The sequence below is a fragment of the Siphateles boraxobius genome, unplaced genomic scaffold (assembly GCF_051911475.1).
Source record: "Siphateles boraxobius isolate OS27281-9 unplaced genomic scaffold, OSU_SipBor_1 12, whole genome shotgun sequence".
Classification (NCBI taxonomy): domain Eukaryota; kingdom Metazoa; phylum Chordata; class Actinopteri; order Cypriniformes; family Leuciscidae; genus Siphateles; species Siphateles boraxobius.
Window position 1 is genome coordinate 35,978,081 of NW_027508722.1, and position 21,298 is coordinate 35,999,378.

General features: G+C 36.9%; 1 long non-coding RNA gene and 3 gene segments (V, D, J or C); 1 reads left to right on the forward strand and 3 right to left on the reverse strand.

The window, feature by feature from the left end:
• The window catches only part of LOC143727988 (uncharacterized), a 30,659-nt gene extending 12,382 nt beyond the window's left edge, over positions 1 to 18,277 (forward strand). Inside the window, exons 2-3 of one of the 2 annotated variants that reach the window (XR_013199837.1) lie at positions 15,906 to 16,376; positions 17,859 to 18,277. This is a non-coding gene — a long non-coding RNA (uncharacterized LOC143727988). Of the gene's footprint in view, positions 1 to 15,362; positions 16,377 to 17,858 lie in introns of those variants that run through there. The other variant, XR_013199836.1, reaches the window with a different exon arrangement.
• On the reverse strand, positions 697 to 20,805 carry LOC143727972 (Ig kappa chain V region 3547-like). The segment is given in 4 exon segments: positions 697 to 1,034; positions 18,687 to 18,689; positions 20,531 to 20,635; positions 20,736 to 20,805. Coding segments are annotated over 4 exon segments (375 nt in total).
• LOC143727940 (Ig kappa chain V region BS-5-like) lies at positions 2,536 to 3,192 on the reverse strand. The segment is given in 2 exon segments: positions 2,536 to 2,955; positions 3,042 to 3,192. Coding segments are annotated over 2 exon segments (384 nt in total).
• LOC143727897 (Ig kappa chain V region 4135-like) lies at positions 12,824 to 15,695 on the reverse strand. The segment is given in 3 exon segments: positions 12,824 to 13,271; positions 13,358 to 15,400; positions 15,484 to 15,695. Coding segments are annotated over 2 exon segments (375 nt in total).
• Positions 20,806 to 21,298: the final 493 nt, after the last annotated feature.

Genomic DNA, 21,298 nt, shown 5'->3' on the forward strand with positions numbered 1-21,298 from the left:
ATATCATTACAGGACGATGAACATCTGCTCTATTCTGAGAGAAACACAATCACTCCTGATGATGAAATATGAGTTTAACTCGCTCAGTTTCATTGTTTGACTTCAGTGAATTGAGACTGTTGAGGCAGTTTGTTACATAAATCAGGAGTTCAGGAGCTTCTCCAGGTTTCTGTAAGTTCCTGCTGAAATAGTTTATCCTGTTCCAGTTGTTCACTATTGTAACAGGTTTGTTCATATTCATCAGTTTACACTGAGGTTTATCAGGTTATGTTATCATCAGCTGCCAGTTTGTACCTTCTCATAGTTTTGTGAATACATGTTCAATTAAAAATCAGTTAAAAGCACAAAATTAAAATTATGTTCTTGCTCTTTCTTATTTTCTGATTGGTGCAGAGGAGGGAGAAGCGTGTCTAAAATGAACGGTTGATCAAGGGCTACAATTAATACAGCAAGCTAATATAAAACTCTTACTGTCTGCAGTATATAGTATGAATACAGTGCATGAACAAATTACATTCTAGGATGGGATACTCAAATGAAATAACCATGGAGTATTATGAAAATTAAGATCTATTATTAATAAAAGGTGGCAAATATGGCAAAGTGAAATCACTCAGATCTCAAATGTGTCACTGATCTATAAGAGCACAAAATCCCTTTCTGACCTCTATAATTATTAAGAGTGTCAGATTAATTTATATGGTTTTATTTCAGATGCAAGTGTGACAATGTTATTTCAGATCCTCCTTTGAGCAGCTGCAGTTTCAGTTCAGTCACTGTGACTCTGACTGACGGAGGTTTTTGTACGACTCTTTATCACTGTGTGAACACATCTTTACTGTTGATGTAGTGATAACTCTGACAGTAATAATGTCCAGCATCTTCAGTCTGGACTCCACTGATGGTCAGAGTGAAATCACTGTTAGATCCACTGCCACTGAATCTAGATGGAGTTCCTGACTGGAGGCGGTTTGTTATATAAATCAGGAGTTTAGGAGCTTCTCCAGGTTTCTGTAAGTACCAGGCTAAATAATCTCCATTACTATTCCTGTACACATTACTGCTGGTTTTACATTTGATTGTCACAGTTTGTCCTGGTTGTTCTGCTGTTATTGAGGGACTCTGAGTGACGGTGATCTGTCCTCTACACTCTGAAACACACAACAAGAAATCACCAGAATAAATAAATGATCTTTGCTAAAACAAGTCAATGTAAAGTAGTAAATGCAGTGAAAGTGAGAGTCACCGTTGAGGAGCAGCAGCAGAGAGCAGACGATCAGTGTGTGTGTCGTCATCTTTACTGGGAATGAGTGAAACTGAAGGACAGAGATGTGGGATTCACAGTCGGACAGACGCTCTGATATTGAGCTTCAGTCGCAGGGGCGGGACACACATTCAAAGCGGTTTCCTCTCTAATGTGACACAGCCACTGATAGAAGAGCAGAAATGACACACATCACAATTAAACCTTCATTTTCCCTCATCAAACACTCAACTGATATTAGTTTGCATCATTGTTATTCACGTTCAGCAATGGCACAGAAATGGATGTTGGGAGTAAGTAAACATGTTAAAATGCAAGGAAAGAACATGAGGATGAGGAATCGAAGGATGAATTATTTGTATATTAGAATCTTCTTAATCACTCGATCGTCCCTTTAAAGCGTCATCAGCTGAGAAATTCATAATAAATAACAATAAAGCAAGATGTCGTGTTGAAATATGTGAGATGTATGATTGATTTAAAGTGGAAAGGAAAAACATAAAATGATTGTGACAGATGTGAAGGGGGAGAATTCATACGCATGTCAGTTTCTTCTTCCGCATAATACGCCTGTGCATCCTTTATTTGTCTGAATCATGTTAATTATGAAAATTGAGCTGCATATGAGTGACAGAGGCATTATGACGAACTCCGCATTGGCAGAGGTCAGAGGTCATCTCAGAGGTCACAGGTCAAGTTGAAGTTGTAACAGTGCTTGAAGGCTCTGAAAACACAATTTTACACCATAAATTAACGTTTAGTAATTCTCCAAGAACACTAGCATCACACCTCAGTTTTTAGATACATATTTCTGTGCCTTTATTGTTTCATGATTTGATTTTTTCACTATTAAAATGAAAGTCTATTATTAATATAAGGCAGTAACGGACAAACTGAAATCACTCCGATCTCAATCATGTCACTGATATATAAAAGCACAAAATCTCACAGCTGAGCAGATTCAATCAGTCCAGATTACAACACATTTTTATTCTCCCTATAAAGTTTCTCCCTACAGAAAGTATGAATATGAGAACAAACACAAAACCCTGCAGAACAAACTAAACAATTTATAGTGTAAAAAAAGGAAAAGACACACATAATAATAAAGATCAATAAAACCGAGTCTGATAGAGACTCTGACAGAGACATTGATGGAGTTTTTAGTTGTTTCTCTCGAGTAAGTCTTTGACTTCTGACCTGTATAATTATTAATTATTAGTGTCAGATTAATTTATATGTGTTTTATTTTAGATGCAAGTGTGACGATGTTATTTCAGATCCTCCTTTGAGCAGCTGCAGTTTCAGTTCAGTCACTGTGACTCTGACTGACGGAGGTTTTTGTACTACTCTTTATCACTGTGTGAACACATCTTTACTGTTGATGTAGTGATAACTCTGACAGTAATAATGTCCAGCATCTTCAGTCTGGACTCCACTGATGGTCAGAGTGAAATCACTGTTAGATCCACTGCCACTGAATCTAGATGGAGTTCCTGACTGGAGGGTGTTTGCGTAATAAATCAGGAGTTTAGGAGTTTCTCCAGGTTTCTGTAAGTACCAGGCTAAGATATCAACAGAACCACTCCTGTACACATCTGTGCTGGTTTTACATTTGATTGTCACAGTTTGTCCTGGTTGTTCTGCTGTTATTGAGGGACTCTGAGTGACGGTGATCTGTCCTCTACACTCTGAAACACACAACAAGAAAATACACTCAAAACTTTGACAATATACTTGAAGAAATGAATTAATATCAAACTTGTGCTCCACAAACCTTGAGCAAACGCTGTGAGAGTTCAGATGAAGATGATGATGAAGGTCATGTTGATGAAGATTGTTGTGTGTGTCAGTGATGAAGTGTTAAACTCACAGCACTATAAACACTCTCACACACTGAAGATCTGATCAATATGCAAATGGACACATACTTTATTTAAATGATGCTGTAAATGAAAGTTCAGGAGGAGCTCGTTCTTCTCATCCTGTCAAACACAACATCAAGTATATCATGTAATCATCATGATTCGCCAATAAGTGTGAACTTTAAAAACTTACAATAATCATAGGCATAGTTTTTATCATTCATAATGATGTGCTATCCTCACTTCATCACTATACCATTTTATAATATATAATTTTTGCTTTATACTTGAATTGAGTTTGCTTCTGATGAACTTTGCAACATTAAAGCTGTTATTTAACTAACTTGCATCAAGACTGAACTCATTTGAGCTGAATAATGAACTATTGCTTTACAGCTGAAATTGTATTAGTTTAATTATTGGCTTATTTTGCAACTTTACGTAAAGTCGACATGATATGGAAGTTCCTCTAGTCTCTTCCTCCTTCTGATGTATAATCAAAAAATATAGATATAGAAAGATGATTCACTTTTATGGACCCTTTTCACATTTCTGGGTTTCTCAGAAGCAGAAGTCAATAGCTGGGTAAAATAGCTGGGTCTACAGTGGTGAATAAGAATATTCATCAAATATTTTTTTGTGTTCCCATTTGCTCAGATAGCAAAAGAATAACTCACAACAGTGTTTTCACAACTTTCAAAAAAAAAAAAAGAGGAAAAAAAATAGAGATTGTTAATGGCAGTCAGAAGAGAGAAAGATGTCAACTTTATCATCACTCACACAGCCATTAGAAACACCCTCTCAGCAGCTCATTTTTTGTAATTTGATGCAAATAAATACTACGTATAGTGTTATAAATGTACATAAAAAAAATGGAAATATAAAAAACTTGGATGTCTTGGATGTCTTGCCCGAAATTACTAACCGGAGGAGTTGCGAATATGAACCCCGAGTGAACAGACTTTCCTTGAAAGGGACTTTGGTATAATCGAACGCTTCTGGAACAAGAAGAAATGTGGGCGGGGCTTGATTTTGTCCTTGGGGAATTGATTGGATGATCGTGGTTTACTATTGGTGGATCTCATGTGAGTGACAGGCCCTCGTCATCAGAGAAGAGATGCTGCAAGAGGAAGTGGTTGCTATTTTTACTTTAATTAAAGATTAAGAGGCACATTAATTTAAAAAAAAGTTGTGCATGGATAAATGATTTATAATAAATACTGCAATATTCCATAAAAAACAAGAATTGTACATTTTGATTTAATGATAATTAATAATTAATAATAATTAGTTACAATAGTGCTTTTCTGGGTTCTCAAAGCACTTTGCATAGAAAAGGAGGAGGAGGAGGGGGGGGGGGGGGTCTCCTCAACCACCACTAATGATGCGACAGCAGCCATAATGCACCAGAACGCCCACCACACACCAGCTAACTGGTGGAGAGACAGAGTGATGAAGCCAATCAGTATATAGGCATGATTAGGAGGCCATGATGGACAGAGGGGTTACAGCCCTACTCTTTTTCCAAAAGTAAATCTTGGGATTTTTTATGACCACAGAGAGTCAGAACCTCGATTTAACATCTCATCTGAAGGACGGTACTTTGTGACAGTAGTATCCCCGTCACTGTACTGGGGTGTTATAGTGAGCGCGGGCTCACTAACACCTAGTTTTCCCAGGACGTCTCCCATCAAGGCTCAATCCTTCTTCGCTTCAGTGGGTCAGTCTTGGGTTACAGAGTGATATGGCTGATGACTTTAACTACAAATGAATCTGTGAATTTTTGTGAAAGTTTGGCGCGCAAGCGAGAAGCACCTTTAATTTTTAAAAATGTGCATCACATTATTTGGGAAGTGTAATTTTTTAACATAACATATTTTAAAAAGTGTTTAAGGTAAAAAAAAGGTTCAAATGAAAAGGGTTATCATCAGGTCTCGCCCGCCCACACTGTAAAAAATTCACCCGTATATTTACAGTAAAGAACTGGCAGCTGTGGTTCCAGCCCTTTACCGTAATTTTACAGTTTCAACAATACTGTAATTTCACAGTAAAGTACTGGCAGCTGTGGTTCCAGCCCTTTACCGTAATTTTACAGTTTCAACAATGCTGTAATTTTACAGTAAAGTACTGGCAGCTGTGGTTCCAGCCCTTTACCGTAATTTTACAGTTTCAACAATGCTGTAATTTTACAGTAAAGTACTGGCAGCTGTGGTTCCAGCCCTTTACCGTAATTTTACGGTTTCAACAATGCTGTAATTTCACAGTAAAATACTGGCAGCTGTGGTTCCAGCACTTTACCGTAATTCTACAGTTTTTAATTTTACGGCTGTGCTGTAATTTTTAAAGTACTGGCAGCAATGTTTCCAGCTATAATTTTACAGTATAAAAAAGTTAGAATATAAATACTGTTTTCTATTTACTCTATTGTCTGATATCTATTAGCATCCCTATATGTAGCATAATGTATACAGACATTCCAAACAGACATTTTACTCAATGGAAAAAATAAAGACAAAATAGAGTACATTCTTTGACATTTATTTAAAACAGGTACATGTTTTAACAATACATTAACATTATTTAAGAAAATAAAAAAAATAAAACAATCACAGAAAATACATTTTAAATTCCAATGAGAGGATCCAAAAACAGAAACCTTACGTAGAGGTAAAAAAACCAACAAAAAAAACAGCCAACCTCAGCCACCATGCCAGAGAAGAAGTCTGGGACATAATCAAGTGAACCCAACGTAGGAAGAGGCGAAAAACAGCCAACGCGTCCCACATCATCTTTTGACATCTGGTCTGAGGGGAAATCCAAGTCTGAGAAGAAAGAAAATCAAGAAAATCTTAGTGGTAAAATAAAGCACATGGCAAAAACTAGTGATCACATACTCTGCAAACACTTTTAAAAGATACATAAAATTATCATGTTAATGTACTTAATTAATCTTAGAGAGCAAATGAGGGTGTATGTTTGATACAGCATGGAGGAAAAACAATCTTAACAAAGATTATGGGGTTAAGACAAGACCAGAAATTTTAGCTGCATGTGTGTAAAAGAAAGTGATTGTGTGTTTTCCAGTTAGCCGGAAAGGAGTAGATAATTAATTGATTTGAGTGTGTGTATGTATGTATATTATTAGTGTATATATGTATAGAGATCTGATAAGTTATATGTGCAAACAAATGTTTAAAGCACGTTTGAGAGTACAGTGGGAAAAAAGCTATGTTAACCCTCAACCTTTTGGAATTGGTTGGTTTTCTGCATTAATTGGTCATAAAATGTCATCTGATCTTCACCAGTCACAAGTATAGACAAACACAATGTCCTTAGAGGGATAGTTCACCCCAACAATTCTCATTTACTCACTCTCATGCTATAATACATTACAATCTTTGAGTCCATACAATGGCATTGATTGGCTGCCATTCTTTTGACACCTAAAAAACAACACAGCGATCAGGACATTAAAGGAACACGCCGACATTTTGTGACTTTAACTTATTCACCGTATCCCCCAGAGTTAGATGAGTCCACACACACCCTGTAACTCTGCCTGACGCACCCACCGCTAGCCTAGCTTAGCACAAAGACTGGAAGTAAATGGCTCCAGCTAGCATACTGCTCCCAATAAGTGACAAAATAATGCCAACATTTTCCTATTTATATGTTGTGATTTGTATAGTCACAGTGTGTACAAATAACAAGGTCATATGATACACAGCCATCTTTTAACAGTATACATAATGGGAACTATATTCTCAGAAAACGTAGCACTACTTGGGCAGAGTGATTAGTGCAATACTCTGAGCGAACTCTCTGCTCCTCACCACCGGGCTTCTCAGGCGCTGCAAGCAAATCACTCCGCCCCAAGTAGCAGTGCTTCGCCTTCTGAGAATATAGTTCCCAGTATGTATACGGTTAAAAGATGTCTGTGTCTCATATGACCTTGTTATTTGTACACACTGTGAATATACAAATCACAACATATAAATAGGAAAATGTTGGCGTTATTTTGTCACTTATTGGGAGCAGTATGCTAGCTGGAGCCATTTACTTCCAGTCTTTGTGCTAAGCTAGGCTAGCGGTGGGTGCGTCAGACAGCGTTACAGCACGCACAGAGATGAAAAGGGTATGGACTTATCTAACTCTGGGGGATACGGTGAATAAGCTAAAGTCCCAAAATGTCGGCGTGTTCCTTTAATGTCTCGATCGCTGTGTTTTTTTTTCCTCATGTAGTACTTCTGACAGGTGGTCAGAGCTCTCAGTCAGGCTACCAGGATTAACAGGATTAACAGAAACAACCAGATTTCCCTCAGAACAATCACGATGTTTTCTAGACAAGTGTGCAGTAAATGTGGAAACGTTGGAAAACACTCTGCCACATCCCTGAAATGGACATGGAACTATTTTTCCCTCCTTAATATGCATCTTTATATGCATGTAAAAGCTTTTCAATGACTCACACCTGACCCGACATAACTCAACATGACATGTTAGGTCAAATGAGGTGAAGGACCTAGCACTATACTCCTTTTGGCCCTCTCCATGTCTATAGCTGTGAGACTTAAAGGCTTCAAACTTTCGAAATGTTTTGTTGCAACCAGGCAGAGCACAACTAAAAGTTATATTAGAAACATGCCTGTGAATTCGCATGTGCCTTACAAATGCACAAATGGTACTGCATGCTTGTGCACAAAGTTTGCAAGTATACATGGTGTGAAACTCACCAAAGATTAGGGCTGTGTATGGTCTCAGTAAAACATTAACGTCATCAAGTGAATAATTCCTAGAAAAAAAAGAAGAAGAAAATAATTATTTCGAAATCTTTAACCAAGCAAAGAAATTCGACGTCAGAGCACGGAGAACATTGAATAGTGATGTCTCAGCTGCTGAGATTGAACTGTCTGTCTGCAAAAACGCGTTTCGCGCCTAAAAGTGCAGTCAATAATATCCACCTCGTCTTTCAAAAAACAACCTCTTTGACTTTTTAATACTATGTGCATGTCAATCTCACAAAAACGCAGGTACTATCACCACTAAATCGAATATATATAAATATCTAACGTTATTTTGCTTTTGGGAATTTTAACAGCTTTACATTATTTGCATGGGAACTAACGTTAAACAAATTGACCACTAAATTTTAATTACTATAATGGTTCTGGATATTTCGAGTAGTTTTATAATTATTCTCCATCTTATGTGCATGATATTATGCGAATAAAATTAATGCATCTGGTAATTGCTAAGAAATTCGACGTCAGAGCACGGAGAACATTGAATAGTGATGTCTCAGCTGCTGAGATTGAACTGTCTGTCTGCAAAGACGCGTTTCGCGCCCAAAAGTGCAGTCAAAAATAGCCACGTCTTTCAAAAAACAACCTCTTTGACTTTTTAATACTATGTACATATGAATCTCACAAAAACGCAGGTACTCGCACCACTAAATCGAATATATATATATATATATATATATATATATATATATATATATATATATATAAATATCTAACGTTATTTTCCTTGTGGGAATTTTAACAGCTTCACATTATTTGCATGGGAACTAAACAAATTGACCACTAAATTTAAATTACTATAATGGATCTGGATATTTCGAGTAGTTTTGAAATTATTCTCCATCTTATGTGCATGATATTATGCGAATAAAATTAATGCAGTAAGATTCGCATCGTGTAACGTTAGGCTACTGAATCAGAAATTAATTTTAAATCGAGGTAAGGGTTAATACAAAAGAAAGCCAAACTAATTTATAAATGGTAACTTAACTTTAACCAAGCAAAGAATTCGCAGTCATAATTGGAGCTCAGAGAACATTCATGAGCAGGCGAAAGGCCTCGACCGTTGAGAGCTCTGTCTGCAAAACGCGATTCGCGCTCAGTAACTTAGCACAGTCAAAAATACCTCGTGAAAAAGGCGATTTTACAGGTTGGGAGCAACATAATAGAATAACAGCAAATAAATAAACTTACCTTAAACAGTGTCCTTCTTTAAAACAGCCTAGAGGAGTGCTGCGAAACAATTCTGCTCTTTGACGAAAATAGACGGCGTTGAATATGCCCCGCCCCCACGTGCTATTTTTTACAGTCCAAGACTGTTTTTTCCAGGAAAAAAATGGGTTTACACGTAAATGCTGTAAATTAACCGCAGGTAATTAATTTATGGAACATAGACTGTAAATTTACAGGATTAAACTGTTTATTGAAATAACAGTATTTTACTGTCGGAAATTGGCTGTATTTTTACAGCAATTTTTAACAGTGCAGGTTTATGGGGGTCCTATCCACCCAGGGCCACGAGCAGGTTCTGGTAATGGAACAAGAAGTGAAAACCCTGTTGGAAAAAGGGGCCATAGAACATGTACCTCCTCCAGCAGAGACACCGGGTTTTACAGTCTGTGTTTCATCGTTCCACAGAAGGATGGGGGGTCGCGTCCCATTTCGGATCTGAGAGTTCTGGACGAGTCAGTCATTCAGCTAAATTTCAAAATGTTAACACTGAGACAAATCGTGGCACAGATCAGATCCGAGGACTGGTTCGTCACGATAGATCTCAGTGACGCATACTTCCACATTTCCATCCTTCCATATCACAGGAAGTCCTGAGGTTTGCTTTCGGGGGCAAAGCTTACCAATATCGAGTTCTTCTGTTCGGCCTAGCACTATCACCCCGCACTTTCACGATCAGTCGCATCAGTCGGCGGTTCGGCATCGAGATGTCGTTCTCGAACACAGGAAAGAGTTGGGGTTACGGCTAAACGCCAAAAAGAGTGTGTTTTCTCCAATACAGAGGAACACTTTTCTAGGCGTGGTTTGGGACTCAGTGTCGATGCAGGGATACCTCTCACCGGCACACATAGAGTCCATCCTGTCGGCTGTGAAAAGAATAAAGCTAGGCCAGTCACTCACTGTGAAACACTTTCAGAGACTGTGGGGTCTGATGGCAGCAGCGTCCAGCGTGATTCCTTTTGGCATGTTGTACATGAGACCCTGCAGTTCTGGCTCAGGACCGAAGGGTTTCTCGAGGGACAACTCCATGATCAGGGTCACGCGGCGATGCTTACGTGCCCTAGTGATGTGGAAGAAGCCTTGGTTCTTGTCCTAGGCTCCTGTGCTGGGAGCTCATTGTCGTCGCTTAACGCTTATCAATCACTGTTAACTTTTTGCGAAACAAACCGGTTTCCTCCGTGGTGCGTTGGAGCAGGAGGAGTATGGCGGCTTTGTAGTCTTGTATTTGGGGAATCCCTACAAGAGGGAAGAAGACTTTACTTACCTTTTGTCATTTGAAAGATTTTCCTTCACCTGAATAACTGTTCTGTGTATTGTTGTTTGTCTTGTAGTAAAGTGACGGCTTTTTGTATCTCAACATCTGGTCTCCATTCTAATTTAATATTTCTTCCCACACTCCGTGAAAACCTACATCTCCAGTAGATTAAGTATTGTGTTGGAGCAGGTGCTACACATTGGAGCACAATATGAACATGTAGAAACACACATTCACATTTATATGGAAACATATATGTGCAATATATGTACACAATAAAGGATAACACTTTGTAAATATTATATGTAATGCTATTTTTGTCTTCAGTTATAAATATTTTATATGTATTAATATATAGCCATACATGGCAAATTAATACAGTATATTGACAAATATAAGCACTAGTTTTTTCATATATGGAAATGTATTATGTAATATATTCCCATATATTTTTGTTCCATAAGGGGGAGTTGTGGGAAATGAAGTCCGGGAATAACAGAGTCTCTGGAGATATTGAGGGACGAGGCTTCGTCTGCCGGTACAGAAGGACAGATGTTACAGATGTTACAGATGTTACAGATGTTACAGATGTTGATCTGTGTGAAGTTCAGTTAGTGAAGCGTTCAGGAGGTTTTTCTTCTGCTGATCTATTAGTTTATTTCACTGTGATTCACTTTCAGCAGCGCCACCAAACTGATGATGTTATACTTTATAGAATATATACAGACAAACCAAAATGTATTCAGACACCTTCAACATTTCTCACATTATCACAGTTTATTCGCTAGTTTAGAAAATGGTAATAAAATATGGCAAATATTAAACTGTCAGAACAAATCCATCTTGATAATGTCAGATAACTTTGAGCGAAACATGGTCAGGTCAAAGTGTCTGAATAATTTTTTTGTCCCAAATTTTTATCAAATTTACTGGTAGTCACTGTATGAAGAATTTATTTGGTTATAATATGTCTCAGTTTACTTTATTTTGCTATCCTCACTTACATAAATTAACTATAGTGTCCTGCACACACACAAAAATTATATCTGGTGTCTGAATATTTTTTTGGTTTGACTGTAGAAAAGATGCACTCTCAGTTTGTTCAGTGTTTTTAAGTGTGTGAAATTAGACATATTGAATGTTTGTCAGTTAACACTGTAAAGATGGTCTTAATAGTATTTTCTCTTAATGATCAGCTCTGTCTGATTCTTCAGGAGTAAAAAGGTTCATATCGTATAAAGTTATAATAGATGTGACACACAACGTTTGTTTTGTGATTTTATACAAAGTTTTACCCTCAATTTCTAATGTTGCCGTCTTAAATTGCAGTGAATTCCTGCAGTTCTTGTGTTTCCTCACATCTGATCTTTGATGCTTTAAACCAAAGTGAGTTTCAGTGAAGTTGCTCATGAAAATGACTTCAAATAACTTCAATATGACTTTCATCGCTTTGGTGAACACAGATCAACTTTTTGAAAGTTTAATGCTGATAAAGTGAATCAAGTACAAACATAGGAGAAACACTAGCTCTTCTATTTCTAATCTGCTGTTTCTTTTTGGCTCTTATTTGTTATTTTTAGTAGATTCTTGTTTGTAAAACTGATCAATGACCTGAAATAAAAAAAATAAAAAATTGTTCATTATATGTTCATTTCTAATTTTCTGTTTTTTGTTCAATAAAACTGGATTTTGTGACTTCTGAGAGTTGTTAAATTTACTCTTAAACAGTCTTTAAGTTTCTGTGATGCTTGATTGAGTTTTTCTGGAAGTTTGAAACTCAATGATATTTTCTTTTAAAATGATTTCATAATTAATAATTAACATAACATAATTAAGCATATATACCAGAATGTGAACTGTATTCTGTGTTTGTGAGCATTAATGTGTTTATGGAATAATGGTGTGATTTTCTCTGACTGTTTTCTTCTTCAGTGAGCAGTGTGTTGTTTGCCTTTCATACTAGACTGTCTGTGTGTGATTTTATTAAAATTCTGTCAAATTAAATGAAATTATAACTTTGTTTTCGTGTACTTTTTTGTGTGATTCACTGGATCAGGGCTTTAGCTCACATTTGATAAATAAACTTCAGTCAATGGAGCATGAAAACACCTGCAGAAACATGATGAAACAAGAACATGCGGACAAATTATGAACCTCACAAATATAGTATTTGATAAATATAATACGATTAAGAGTGTTATAAAGTATTTAGCATGTAAAAAACTGAAATGAAAGTTTTATATTTCATTTAATATCCATGAAAATCCTCACCATTGAGTGTGTGTGTGTGTGTGTGTGTGTGTGTGTGTGTGTGTGTGTGTGTGTGTGTGTGTGTGTGTGTGTGTGTGTGTGTGTGTGTGTGTGTGTGTGTGTGTGTGTGTGTGTGTGTGTGTGTGTGTGTGTGTGTGTGTGTGTGTGTGTGTGTGTGTGTGTGTGTGTGTGTGTGTGTGTGTGTGTGTGTTTGAGCAGCTGCAGTTTCAGTTCAGTCACTGTGACTCTGACTGACAGAGGTTTTTGTACGACTCTTTATCACTGTGTGAACCACTGAATGCTCGCAGGCCAGTATAAACTCAGACAGTAATAATGTCCAGCATCTTCAGTCTGGACTCCACTGATGGTCAGAGCGAAATCACTGTTAGATCCACTGCCACTGAATCTAGATGGAGTTCCTGACTGGAGGGTGTTTGCCAAATAAATCAGGAGTTTAGGAGCTTCTCCAGGTTTCTGTAAGTACCAGGATAAATAATTTCCACCGAACACATCTTTGCTGGTTTTACATTTGATTGTCACTGTTTCTCCTGGTTGTTCTGCTGTTATTGAGGGACTCTGAGTGACGGTGATCTGTCCTCTACACTCTGAAACACACAACAAGAATATACACTCGAAACTTTGACAATATACTTGAAGAAATGAATTAATATCAAACTTGTGCTCCACAAACCTTGAGCAAACGCTGTGAGAGTCCAGATGAAGATGATGATGAAGGTCATGTTGATGAAGATTGTTGTGTGTGTCAGTGATGAAGTGTTAAACTCACAGCACTATAAACACTCTCACACACTGAAGATCTGATCAATATGCAAACACACTCCACATCATTTCCCTGAAGACAGTCACTCATTAACAGACACAAAACACAATTACTGAAGTGAGAACAGAGTAGAAATTAATGTTTTTCAGAATATTGTATCCTCTACAATAGTCAAAATGTTAAAAATTATATAATTCAATTCAGTTCTGATTACATCAACAAGACCAACTTCAGTATATTAATCTGAATATCTGAATATGAGCAGATCCGGATCCAGACTCAAATCACTGAAGGTTTTCTATAGTAAAGTTCAGATTTAAACTCAAGCAACGGCTCGACCATACAGAGTACAGTGAGACATTTCAGATTATTTACAGGTCATCACTTTTACCAATAACTGGAATAGAATTGAACAATATATATTTTGCTATATATTTCTAGTCATCTTTTAGACTGCCTTTACATTGCTTTAATGTGTTATTATTATAACATGTCACCATGCAGAGTGAATCCAGCATTTATATGTAACGTCACTTCAGAAACTTTGAGTCGCTGGCCGTCGATTCTCTTAGCAGGATAAAAAACTATAGTTTTATTCAGTGGATTATATAGTTTTATTCAGTGGATTATATAGTTTTATTCAGTGGATTATATAGTTTTATTCAGTGGATTATATAGTTTTATTCAGTGGATTATATAGTAAAAAATAGGGTGATGTGCATTTGCTGTTTTTGGTTAGTATTACAGCTCATGTTGGGTTTTCTGGTCTTTAATTTTTCAATTAAATTAAAATATAATTGCTAATTCCTCCATACATGGATATTAATATAAATTATTATCAGCTCTGATGTTGAGGGAAGTGTTTATATGATGCTGTTAATATATGCATTATGAGGGATTCATTTAATAAATCCATCGACATTGTTATAAATCATAAATGCAGAAAATCAATTATTCTAATGAAGTGTACGTGGGAAACCACAGCATAATTAGACAAAGTTACCATTAGAAAAGTTGGTCAGTTTAGTTCTATGGTAATGGTCGTAGCCTCTGGTTAGATATAATCTTACGTTTATTAAGTGTGTTCAGATCTATGGGGACTAAATAACTGATTAAACTGATCAAGCAGGACATATTTTAGATGATGGTGATTCAGTTGAGAAAGACGAATATATGAAATCATAAATACAGAAAATCTAAAAAAAAATTTTTTTTGAAGGATTGAAGAATATCCACTGAACTGAAAATCAAAAGTGACTGAATTTCTACATGAAGGATGTAATAGTAAACAGGAGACAAATATGACTTCTGAAAAATCACAATCAAAAATGTTAAAAACTGATGAATCTCAAGAAAATTATGTTCAATAAGATCATATTGTGTGTGTGTGTGTGTGTGTGTGTGTGTGTGTGTGTGTGTGTGTGTGTGTGTATGTGTGTGTGTGTGTGTGTGTGTGTGTGTGTGTGTGTGTGTGTGTGTGTGTGTGTGTGTGTGTGTGTGTGTGTGTGTGTGTGTGTGTGTGTGTGTGTGTGTGTGTGTGTTTGAGCAGCTGCAGTTTCAGTTCAGTCACTGTGACTCTGACTGACGGAGGTTTTTGTACGACTCTTTATCACTGTGTGAACACATAATCACCCACACAATCACCATCAGAATCTGGTCTGCAATATAAACTCTGACAGTAATAATGTCCAGCATCTTCAGTCTGGACTCCACTGATGGTCAGAGTGAAATCAGTTCCTCCTTGTTCTCCATTCCCACTGAATCGACTGAGACTGTCATCATTAAGCTCATCTACCTGATAAATGATGAGTTTAGGAGCTTCTCCGTGTTTCTGCTGATACCAAGCTAAACCCCAGTCATATATCCCAGGATAAGTTTTACACTCTATAGTGGCGTTTTCTCCTGCAGAAACAGTCACAACTTCAGGCTGAGTCACAGTGATTCCTCTGGATGCTGTTGACAACAACATTATATGAGTTTCATCAAATGAAATGAACATTAAAGACTCAGAAATGACGAGCTTTGACTTCTGTTACCTGGAATAAAAGCTGTCAGAATCCAGATGAAGCCGCTGAAGAGATTCATGGTGTTTGATGGGTTTGTACCGTGGTAAACAGCCGTGTGTTATAAAGTGTGTGAGTCTGAAGGCTATAAACACTCGGAGAGCTGAAACACGTGCCGATGCAAAGTGACTCTCTGAGCAAAAACCAGCTGGAGGAAAACACACATGAACATGAACACATGCAGACGAAACTCATCCAGTTTATGGCCTTTAATGTGTTTTATTCTCATGATCTGATGGAGTGTGTTTTCACTTCTTTACAAGTTTAGAAATCATTTCTTCTTTATTCTGCATGAGTCTCTGGTTCAGAGTTCAGACTTTCTGATGAATCGAATGACAGAGTTTCATCACTAAAAGAAACGAGTATTTCACTGTGAACTCCATGAGAGGGCAAAGGTCATTCCAGAGGTCACAGGTCATCAAAACTTATTCAAATGCTTTGAGAAACACACGATCATTTAGAAACTCTCAATTTAGATGTGTAATGATCAGAGTCTTTCTGATTATATTATTTATTTATATTTTATAGTTTTCTTACATTAAGAGACATTTAGAGACGATGAGTCTGTTTTTGTGAAAGTCACTTCAGTTCAATAATCATGATGTTGAGAAGATCTGCTGTTGAGTCTCATATCAGTGTGTGTGTGTGTGTGTGTGTGTGTGTGTGTGTGTGTGTGTGTGTGTGTGTGTGTGTGTGTGTGTGTGTGTGTGTGTGTGTGTGTGTGTGTGTGTGTGTGTTGTTTGTCTCTTTCTCTGCTGGAGTGTGTGTTCATTTGAGTGTGACGGAGGTTTTTGTACGACGCTTTCACTAGAATGAAACACTGTGGTGGACTTTCGGTGGAGGAACTGAACTGACGATCAGAACCTGTGAGTCTTTCTTAAATTATCTAATAAAAACATATGTGTGTGTTTTTAAAAATGTTTAACGTTATTTAACAGCATTTGGCAACAATATTCTTAATTTATTACAAAAACATTATTGAAAAGCTTTACCATTTCAAATCATTTTTTTGTCAAAATTTTCTTCAGAAAACTTATTTATATTTATCCATATATCTTAAACCTGATACATTATAAAAATCGGTAACATTTACAGTAAGAAAAAGGCAGCTTTGTTTGTCAGACCTGTTATTTTTGCTGTAAAATTACATGAAATATCCAATTAAATCTATTACAGTTTTCACTGTATACAGCAAAGAAACAAAGAGTTTACCAATTAATCATTTTTACCGTAGAATTTTTAGTCTTTCATTTTTAAAATTATGATAATTTTTTACAGTGTACATTCAGTAATAGTCAATATTGATTAAATGGAGAATATTTTGAAACTAAACTCAGGATAATGTCTATGAATGAAAGCAATGCGGTGAAACTACAGTAAAGATGAAATGATTGTGCTTTTCACTGCATTACCATCAGACAAAGAGAAATTTGTTAATGAGCATTTTAAAAATCAATCATTTAAACTATTAAGTTTGCTGATGATTATGATTGTGTCTCAACGGAAGAAAAAAGTAATTGAAAATCAGCTAAAAATTACGATTGATTGTGAGTAACAAAATAGAAGAATATTTTTAAAAATACACTTAATGCTGAAAATATAAATTTTATATTATTAGTTTTCTAAATCTTATGAATAAATCAAAATGTATTAATCAAATTTCGTGTGGACAATATTTTTAAAAATTAGATTGAGATTAAAATGTTCTGTAACTTAATTCTGAGAAAATTCAAATGAGTATATTCTTTTAATTTATTTAATGATTTATTACAATTTTATAATTCATATAAATGTTTTTAAATATAATTTTTCGTCTTATTATTGCTAAAATTTAGTTCATTTCATGTATTGACTGCAGATACTTTAAAATCTATTCAATTATTTCTTCAAAGTTTTGTCTATAATTCTTGGTAAATGTAACTATTAAGGGCTCTTTTAAACGCATGAAACAAAAGTATAATGCAGACAAAATAAATCAAATTTTTATAATTTTCATCAGGCAAAAAGAAACTTAGTTGAAGAGCATTTTGAAAATTAATAATTTAAATGACTTAAATGTTCAAATTTGCTGATGTTTGTTTATGAGTGTCTGAATAGCAGAATTTTCTATTCTATTTCTATTTTCAAAATACAAAATAATATTGAAATTATCATTTAAATTTGTTTTCTAGATCGTATAACGACATCACAATATAATCATCAATTTACTTGGACAATGTTATTTTCAATAACTCTCTCTCTCTGTGTGTGTGTGTGTGTGTGTGTGTGTGTGTGTGTGTGTGTGTGTGTGTGTGTGTGTGTGTGTGTGTGTGTGTGTGTGTGTGTGTGTGTGTGTGTGTGTGTTTCAGCCGGGCCCTCCGTGTCTCCCTCCGTGTCTCTGCTGGTCTCTGGAGACTCCTCCGCTCTGCTCTGCCTGCTCAGCTCTTACTCTCCACAGGGGGCGACGGTGAGCTGGACGCTGGACGGGTCAGAGGTCACCGAGGGGATTCAGACCAGCGCAGAGAGCGAGCGGGACGGTCTCTACAGTCGCAGCAGCGTCCTGAGCCTCAGCAAAGCACGCTGGGAAGGCGCAAAGCACTTGGTCTGCAGAGGAACACATGCTGGAGCTCCTCACGAGGCCTCGTTCCTCAAGAGCTCCGAGTGCTGATGTTTCTCCAGTGAAGACCAGCGTATCTGAGCGTCACGTGATTTACAGCTCAATACTGAAGCAGTCTGTCAATGTGCTGCCATTGCTGTTCATTCAATAAAGCTTCATCTGAACGCCTTACATGTGTGTTGGACTGCATCATTGATCAGTGTGTCGTTGCTTCAAAGTCCTGCACTAAAGTTTCAGCTGCTTTTGATTGATTGTAATAGTTGAGAACAGCTGCATTCAGCAGTAAATGTCAAATGAAGCTCTTGGGGTTTGAACATGGTCACTGGAGACGAGCTGCTCTATTCTGAGACCATCACAATCACTAAACCTGACAATGCAAATGAGATTTTCACCTCAAACTCACAGTTTCAATCTTTTACTGGTTCAACGCTCTGAACTGGAACAGTTTCACTTCTGCTAAAATGAGTTTTGAATAATAAATTAATTAGTGTGAGATGACGTATAGCAGGGCTGGACTGGGACTAAAAATCGGCCCGGGCATTTTGGCCCAGACTGGCCCACTACATATAATCATAAACACAACCTATCTTTTCACAACCCTGAATATGTATACTAACTCCTATTGAAACCACTAATGCCATGTAGCCTAATGAGTGAGTAGGAATGAGTAAGAGTTAATAGATGAATAAACTACTAATTGTAAAATACAATCGAACTACCCCACAATGATGAATCCTAAAACAAGCTATAAGCTGCATTGGCATAGCAATACTAGTTATGACAAAGAATTTTTGGTAAATCTGTGGTGGGTGGACCTCTGTCCCTTTAGGGGGGTTCGGGGGAGCCCCCCGTAAGAAAAATTTGTGCTTTTTAATGTTAAATTCATCAATCTGGTGCACTTTGAGAGTTAAAAATTAGGAGCTCCAACCCATAATCGGTGTGCAAATTGAACAAAGAAAAACTCAAAGCTGTGATATAGTGTCTGTCTGCATTACACTACTGCATAATAATAGTTATAATATTAATTCCATGACAGTAATAGCCATATTGTAAAACAAATGCACTGAAAAATAAAAGGAACTTTCATAATTAGTTTTGTACTAATTTCCATGCTTGAAAGAGATACACACATGATCTTTTATTTTGGCGGAAAACATGGTTTACAAACGCGTCTCATTACAATTCTAGTAAAATGCGTAATCATCAACAATGCCGATGTGTAAATAATGCGTAACTGGGTGATGGGTTCCTACACTCATAGCCTACCTAAGTGTTCTGAAAGTTGCCTAGTTCTGCTTAACACAGTTCTCTACACTCACTCATTCTCTCCTGATCCTCATCAATATCCTCATCAGACACTTGAAGGGCCCGTTTCTTTTTATCACGCTATTTCTCTGCACATTCCTTGCGTTTCTTCTCCATCTCTGACTAATTTGACAGATACACACTGCACGCGCTCAGAGCCCAAAGGGGGAGGAGTTTAAAGATGTGATTGGACCAGCCCAATGCCAATCAAGAAAAGAACCAATGGGCCGCTGATCTACATGGGCCGGTCTGTTAAAAAAAAAAACTGACTTTTTTTGTCCAATGCATTACACCGGCACAAAGATCCCAGTGCCGCCAATTAAGCAAAACTAAACTAATGGGCCGCCGATGTAAGAGTATTATGGGCCGTTTAGACAAAAAAAAAAGTTTTTATATATATTTTTTAAAGAATGATCTGTATCGGCCCAAAAAGCACGTCGGCCCACCGGGGCAAATGCCCGGTATGCCCGATGGCCAGTCCAGCCCTGACGTATAGGCTTAATAGCTAACTTGAAAAAGGCTCAAAAACGTATTTGTTGCTGGTGAAACTATTTTACTGTGTAGTTTAATGTACAAAAACAAAAGAGCATATGGCGCAATTATCGTTTGTTTGATTTATATTAGTTTACACACTTTGTTTATTTGATTTAGAGCATATTAGAGTCAAACTTGTCTGTCACAGATCAGATCACAGTCTAATATCTGTGTGTGTGTGTGTGTGTGTGTGTGTGTGTGTGTGTGTGTGTGTGTGTGTGTGTGTGTGTGTGTGTGTGTGTGTGTGTGTGTGTGTGTGTGTGTGTGTGTGTGAAAGTGAGCAGCTGCAGTTTCTGTCAGTGTAACAGTTCAGTCACTCTGACTGACGGAGGTTTTTGTACGACTCTTTATCACTGTGTGAACACATGTTTACTGTTGATCCAGTGTGCACTCATACAGTAATAATGTCCAGCATCTTCAGTCTGGACTCCACTGATGGTCAGAGTAAAATCTCTCCCAGATGATCTACTGCCAGTGAATCTAGATGGAGTTCCTGAGTGCCGACTGATTGATCCAAAAATCAGGAGTTTAGGAGTTTCTCCAGTTTCAGTAAATACCAGCTAAGAAAATGGTTTCCATTGTGACAGCAGTTTGGATCTCTGTTAAATATACAGTTTACAGTGACTGATTGTCCAGTTTCATAGAGGCGCTCTGAGGGAGTTTGAGTCACTGTCACCTGACCAACAGATTCTGACAAGAGAGAAATATTAGAAATCACAAACACTTTTTCAGCCATATATCTTCACAATACACATAATAAATAATGTATATAATCTTGACTGACACAAACCTCGACATAATACTGCCAGCGTCCAGATCAATATGGTGATGAAAGTCATTTTTGTTGGTTGAAGTTTCAGTTATAGTGAAAAAGAGTTGTTGATCATGTTTGGTGTTTGACAGAGTTATAAACACATGCAGAGCACTGAAGCGTGTGTCGCTCATGTAAAACACACTCTCTATGCAAACGCTTCAGTAGTAACAGATTTAACTTGGTTTAATGTTCTGTTTCATTGAGACTTCACAAAACATTTCACGAGTTCAGATGTTAATATGATCCTTTATTCATATAAAGCAACATCAGACGAACAAGAGCGTTTATTTTCTTAATTCTTAATAAGACCAACGGCACGACGTGAGTGTAATATTGCTTTAATACAACAGTTTAATGAACAAGAATCTATTATTGACTACTTTACATTTTAGTCATTTATTTACTAACGGAAAATTACGGCTAACTGAAATATTCCCAAACGAAACCACAGTAGAACAAACCACAGAACGACTGAGAAACACAATCGTGGCCTAATGGTTAAAGAGTCAGATTGGTTAAATGCAGAGGACAAATTCTGA